Genomic DNA, 6,824 nt, shown 5'->3' on the forward strand with positions numbered 1-6,824 from the left:
GGTAACTGAGACTACCATGGGCTGCATGCTCGCGCAGGAGTCAGAAGACAAAGTGGAAAGGGCCATATACTATCTGAGCAAAAAGATGCTGGATTACGAGACCCGCTATACACTGCTGGAGAAGGCTTGTTTGGCATTGGTATGGGCAACCAGGAAGCTGCGGCACTACCTGTTAGCCCACTCTGTAATGTTGGTTTCGCGTTTGGATCCCATCAAATATCTTTTCGAGAAACCAGCACTTACGGGTAGGCTAGCTCGTTGGCTGCTGTTGCTCTCCGAATTTGATTTGAAGTATATAACGCGCAAGTCAGTAAAAGGTAGAGCGGCAGCGGAGTTCCTTGCCGACCACCCGGTTGAGGGGGATGAAGCGGTTGAGTATCTATTCCCAGATGAAGCTATTCTACACGTCGAAGATGAAACTTGGACGATGTACTTTGACGGAGCGTCAAACCAGTATGGGTATGGGATAGGGGTGTTGCTGATAGCACCTGACGATTCCCGTATTCCTTTAGCATTCAAGCTCCGGTTCAAGGTTTCCAACAACGAAGTAGAGTATGAGGCATGTATTGCTGGCCTGGAAGCAGCCCTGGAACTAAGGGCAAGACGGTTGGACGTCATTGGGGACTCGAACCTAGTTGTGTCTCAAGCAAAAGGAGATTGGAAAGTCAAGGAGGAAAGGATGATAATTTACCACCAAACCTTGGATTTGTTAATTCCTCGGTTTGAGAAGCTGAATTTCACCCACCTCGTAAGAGAGAACAACAGGTTTGCAGATTCATTAGCAACTCTATCTTCTATGATAGACATCCCGTCCGGAGTCCGGATGCGTCCAGTCATTATTGATCAGAAGTTTACGCCAGCATACGAGTCGATTTCCGCCATAGATGAGGTTCAAGATGGCAACCCCTGGTATTACGACATCTGGAACTTCTTGGAAAAGGAGACATATCCACTAGGGGCAAGTGCCAAGGATAAGAGGGCTGTCAGGAGAATGGCTGCTCAGTTCATTATCTGCGGGGGAAAGCTGTACAAAAGGGGTCATCTGGGAATGCATAAGCTCTGTGTAGAAGCTGAAGAATCAAAACGCCTGATGGAAGCCATCCATGGGGGGGAATGCGGTGCACACATGAATGGAGTAATGCTGGCCAGAAAGATTCTCAGACAGGGCTACTACTGGTCAACCATGGAGGAGGATTGTATTAGCTTTGTTCGGCGATGCCACAAGTGTCAAATTCATGCAAACCGCATGAACATCCCGCCGTCAAAGCTGTACAACATGACTTCACCATGGCCTTTTTCAGTCTGGGGAATTGATGTAATCGGAGCTGTTACCCCGAAGGGGTCAAACGGGCATGAGTTTATCCTGGTGGCGATAGATTATTTTACAAAGTGGGTAGAGGCCCAATCATACGCGGTGTTGAAGGCGTCGCATGTCGCAAAGTTCATCAGGAACAACATCATCTGTCGCTACGGGGTGCCAAACGAGATAATTTCAGATAATGGTTCCCACTTCAAGAAAGAAGTAATAGACTTGTTGGAGAAATACAATGTGGTTTTCCATAAGTCATCTACATACCGGCCGCAGACCAACGGAGTGGTTGAGGCCGCCAACAAGAATATCAAGCATATACTGCAGAAGATGGTGGGAACCTATCGGGATTGGCCAGACAAGCTGCCATTTGCTCTGTGGGGCTACAGGACTTCAATCAGAACTTCTACTGGAGCAACTCCATATTCATTGGTCTATGGAATGGAGGCTGTTCTACCCATCGAGATTGAGGTTCCGTCGTTACGAGTATTGGCTGAATGCCAAATAGCCGAAGCAGATTGGCAGCAAAGCAGATTCGAAGAACTCATGCTCTTTGATGAAAGAAGATTGAAAGCACTGTACCACATCCAAGGCTATCAACGCAGAATTGCCCGGGCTTTCAACAAGAAGGTTAAGTCCCGGAATTTGAAAGAAGGAGATTTGGTGCTCAAAGACAACCGAGCTCCCATCCACGACCCAAGGGGCAAGTTCAAACCTAATTGGACTGGTCCTTACATCATCAAAGCTATCTGGTCAGGTGGGGCTGTGGTTCTGATGGATCTAGATGGCTTGGAGTTCTCACAACCGATTAATATGGACAAGTTGAAGAAATACTATCCTTGAGAGGCTCGCTAGGCCGAAAACCCGAAAGGACGACCTAGGCAAAAGTCAGAGCACAAAAAATTAGAAAATATAAAAACTGAGCTCGCAAGGTTGAAAACCCGCAAAGGGCGACCTTGGCAAAAGTTAGAGCGCAAAAGGAGAGTGAAAATACTCGAGTGAACCTCAGGCCTGAAGTACGTAAGGCTTGATTCCCATCTTTGGAATACGTAGGCAACTTCACCTTGAAGTTCAGCCATAAATTTTTCCCCGATCAACTCTGTCCATTTTGATCGTCTCAGTCATCTTTATCCATCAGCATTTATCGTGATCTCCGGTACAGTGCTGTTCAAACTAGGGGCAACTTTCCGTTGCCGCGACGGTGCAAAGTTACTCAGACAAGGGGCAACTTTCCGTTGCTTTGAAGTGCCGCATTGTTCTTCAGACTAGGGGCAACTTTCCAGTTGCAGGGATCTGGGGTTGTGCATCTCAGTGACAGATCTCCGGTGTGTCCAGTTCTGATCCACATCGAAAATAGTTTTGAAGAGTTTTAATAAAAGTTGACTTTGTTCAAATTAATCTTTTTACGACTAAGACCATTTTTGGACCAAAAGTGGAAAATTTTCAGTGCCATAACTTTCAATTTCATCGATTTCAAAACTGAGTTCTCCTGCTCTTGCATTACAATCGAGGTTGCTTTTTTAGTACATTCATAAAGAAAACTTGAAAATGCTAAATAAGCAATAAATTTGGGGCATAGTTGAATCAAGTATCTCTGCGTCCCCTCCCAGAGCTGGACGAAGCATCTGATGCCAAGCTAGGCCCAACCTGTGCCTCCTCATTGAGCCAATCCACGCACTCATCGGACAAAGTGCAACTGAAAGTGGGAGCAGGGGCCAGGAGCTCTCTAGTCCTCCATGCTGTGGCATATCGGGCAAGCTGTGCACCCCGGACCGGGAAAGCAGCTGGGTACTCAATCCCCTCCGGTGGGCAAGTCTGATCATGACCAAACTGACGCAGGAACCGGAACGGAAAATAGAATACGCAGTGGGTTAGACCAACCAATTGGATCCCAATCAGCCGGGACATACTATAGCTCATTGCCGGGAGGTTGAGCCAAGGACAACGCCAAGCAATGCCGTCTGTGGACAAATTGTACATCCAATCGAACCACCACCTTTCGTCAAGAGCATTGACAAGGCGCTGCCGAAAGAAGTAGCCTCGAGCTGAATAGGCCGGGCAAGAGTCCACAACCTGCAACTTATCCATTAACCATACCTAGGGGAGGGATGGAAAATGAGAGAGTAAAGAACAGAGAGATGTACGATGAGAGAAAAGTAAGACAAGGGTTTTGTGAGAAAAAAAAAAACGAGCCTGAGGGTCGAGTGATGTGAGCAAATATATATGTTAGGTTGGGTGGGAAACATTACCTGCAGCAGCAGTGGACTCCCAGCAAACCTACTCGCCTCCCGGCGATAGACAGAATCTAAGCCCATCAGTGTCTCGGCCAAGGACATGGCAATACAGCTCTTTCCTTCTCTCAAACCTTGGGCGACTTCAATCAGACGAATGCTAGCCCCGCCAAAGCCCGAAGAAAGCAGAAAGTGAGACAACATACCTAAGCAGAGGGCGTGTTGCCGGAAACCCTGCCAATAATGGTTACTGCGGTCACCGGCATCGGAAAAACGATGGATCAAGCCAAGGATGTCCAGTTCCCCACTGCAGATCAGCGATCGAGCATCATGCGCCGTGAGCCCACACATCCGCCCTAAAGCCTGAGCATGGCCAAAACGGAGCTGGGGCAAGATCACTTCAGAGCATTCAGACTCCATCAAAACCTGAAAATCTTCGAAAGTGGGGCACATCTCTTGGCCGCCGAAGCTAAAAACGTGCGTCACTGGATTCCAGAACCTTGCCGCGGCATGGAGAAAAGGGAGCTGTAGCGGAGTACGGCTCAGCGTGAATAGTGCATTCAAGCCGAAACCCCGGAAATTCAGCTTCTCCGAGCCATCTAGAGAAGAAATCCAAGATGTGACATTTTCTGCGAGATACGCCTCCATCTTTGTCTAAAACTAAGATGAAATGAATGTTCCCGAAGTTGAGGCTTTTATAGAAGGGAAAACACTATTCACGGGGACACGTGTCAAAAATCTGGAGGCTGCAGGACTGAATGGCCGGCCAGCCACCTTTTCTGGCTGGCCAGCCATTTACTTTTTGCAGAAATGGCCGGCCAGCTGTCTCTCTCCACAAAAATGGCCGGCCGGCTCCCAAGGATGGTCGGCAATGCTGCAGTGTATCTCCTTGGCCCTGTTTTACTTTTCGAGGGAAAGTTCCAAACATTTCCATGCAACGGGGGAGTCAAAGGCCTTCATCTCCCTCCGTTTCGGATGCGTTCCGATGCCCAGATCGTCAGAAGTACACTTTGTTGTTGTTGAGTTTTGTTTATCGAGTTGTTGTTTTGCTTATCGAGTTGTTTGTCGGGCGGACGTGTTTTGTGTTTTTGAGTCATTGCTCTCTGTTTAAGCAATTATTGTTAAAGTCTTGTTTATTTGCATTGTCAACGTTGTTGCATTTTGCTTATCGAGTTGTAAACTTTCTAAGGTCCTGTTATATCTTAGTAAGTTGAGTTGCTTAGTTTGTTGCGTCGGTTCACTACCTGACTTGGTGATTACACAATGCGCATTACCATTCAATTTCATTTTTGTGCAAAATGAATGATGCGATACGATGCTAAGGGTTTAAAATACAAACATCTTTTCAAAAGCTATTTCATTTCATCATGCTTTACAACAAACAAAGGTACAAGTTTTACAAAAAATAAAACTGCCTAACAATGTGCAAAGTGCTACAAACTACTAGCAAAAAGAAAAATAAAGCAGGAAATAACAACATCAAAGTCCTCGGGAACGGGAACGAGAATCACTCCTCATCCTGTTCTGCGGGACAATCTCCGCACCACCATCTGAGTCAGAGCTGTCATCCTCAAGATCCCCCTCGGCCTCGCCTCTATTCCCCGAGCCAAAACCGGAGCCTCCCTCCTCAGCAGATGTCTCTGACTGACGATCGGTAGCCTCCTCCTCCTCCTCCTCCTCATCAGGCTCCACCTCCACAACATGAGCCCTGCGTCTGCAGACAGGCCCTCCTCGAGCTCCTCAAAAAGGCCTAGACGGCCCGGCTCCTCGGGAAGGCCGAGATGACCCCGCCCCCTAAAAAGGCCCAGATGGCCCAGCTCCCCAATGAGACCCAGGTGGCCTGGCCTGCGGCTGACCGGACCATGAAGGCATCTGAAAACAAAGAGTTCAATTCAAATGCATTAGTCCAAATATATACATCAGATGCAGATACAAGCAAAGGCTACATGAAGTGGGTGCATGTAAATACAGTGTACAAGTGGGGTGTGTGTCAGATGTGCTATACACAAGTGGTCTATCGATGCAGTAGAAATCAGCATGTCATCAGAAGTATGATAAATGCCAGAAAACTGAAGGGTACCTGAATGCCCGCGACAGACAACTGTGCCTCCCTCCGCAGGACCATGCCCTCGAGTGTGGCCACCAGTCCAACCACCTCCTCCATGTACCCTCGCGATGGCTGCAAAAATGAGCTCATAATCATTAGTGAACAGAAGAGTGTCTAAACATCTGAATGATGAATGAAAAAAGTGGAGCATACCGGCGGTGAGTCCGGATCAATGGCGTATCGATCACTGGGCATCGGAGGCTCTAGTGGAATCGGAGTCGGAAAGCTAGCCCCATACTGCCACGCCATCAACTCAGTAGGCATATCTGGCCATCCGGGATGAGGATGAGTCGACGGAACCGGAGGAACCGGTCTGCTCCCACCTCTAGATGTACCGGCCCTGCTAGTAGAAGGGGCGTCTGCAGCCCGAGCCCGAGCCTGGCCCGAGGATGACATACCGGCAGGCCTCATCATCGGGATATGAGCTCCCGTCAATGGAGGCATCAAATATATGTGACGGTAAGTGGCGTAGTCCCCCTCCTCAATATATAGCAAAGCATCACTGTCCAGCATGGCGCCGACTACCTCTGAGTAAGAGAGCCTGTCAGCGGTCCGCATACTAGTTGGGGGTACTGCGGGAATATCCTGAGAAAGATACCCCCATACCTGGCGCAGAAAGCGTTCCCCCAGGAACCATGCCCTGCCAACCGGCCCTTCAAGCAGGACCCTATACTGGGAGATGCCCAACGCTCCGGTGTACTGAAGTCGGAGACCATCACCCAAACACACCCAGGGCTGCCATGTGATCTGCGGATGACAAATGCATAAACCGATCAGAAATCGAGAATATACAGAGCAAATCAAAGATGAAAATGAAAAGAACTGAAAGTTCTGAAGTACCTCTGAATGTCGCACCGTGTCAAAATACTGTCGCAGGCGAAGGAGGGTCTCTCGAGGTCTCGGCCGGTACGGGCCCTCGAACATCAATGAATATGGGGTCATGGGAATCCCTACCACCTCCAGCTCTGGGGCTAATGATGGGAAGTATACATAGACCCATAGCTGAGAAAAACAGTGCAGAATGTAAGTATGAAATGCTGAGAGCAAAATACAGACTGTAAAAGTGCGCTGTGTGTGCAATGTACAAGTAATGAAGAGCAGAAATGTAAATCAAGAGGACAGAAAAGTACCTCCCAGGCTCTCCAGTAGCCGCCAAGTAAATAGCCCCGCCCGCGGG

The 6,824-nt window shown here is 48.5% G+C and overlaps 1 protein-coding gene across 1 annotated transcript; it reads right to left on the minus strand.

The window, feature by feature from the left end:
- Positions 1-4,882: 4,882 nt before the first annotated feature.
- On the minus strand, positions 4,883-6,388 carry LOC145803184 (uncharacterized). The gene is made up of 3 exons (XM_082896502.1): positions 5,801-6,388; positions 5,621-5,719; positions 4,883-5,412 (listed from the first exon to the last, which is right to left on the minus strand). The coding sequence occupies exons 1-3, from the start codon at positions 6,203-6,205 to the stop codon at positions 5,335-5,337; spliced, it is 582 nt and encodes a 193-aa protein (XP_082752628.1). The 5' UTR covers positions 6,206-6,388; the 3' UTR covers positions 4,883-5,334.
- Positions 6,389-6,824: the final 436 nt, after the last annotated feature.

Source organism: Camellia sinensis, chromosome 11, assembly GCF_055761805.1.
Source record: "Camellia sinensis isolate YWXY chromosome 11, ASM5576180v1, whole genome shotgun sequence".
Lineage (NCBI taxonomy): Eukaryota > Viridiplantae > Streptophyta > Magnoliopsida > Ericales > Theaceae > Camellia > Camellia sinensis.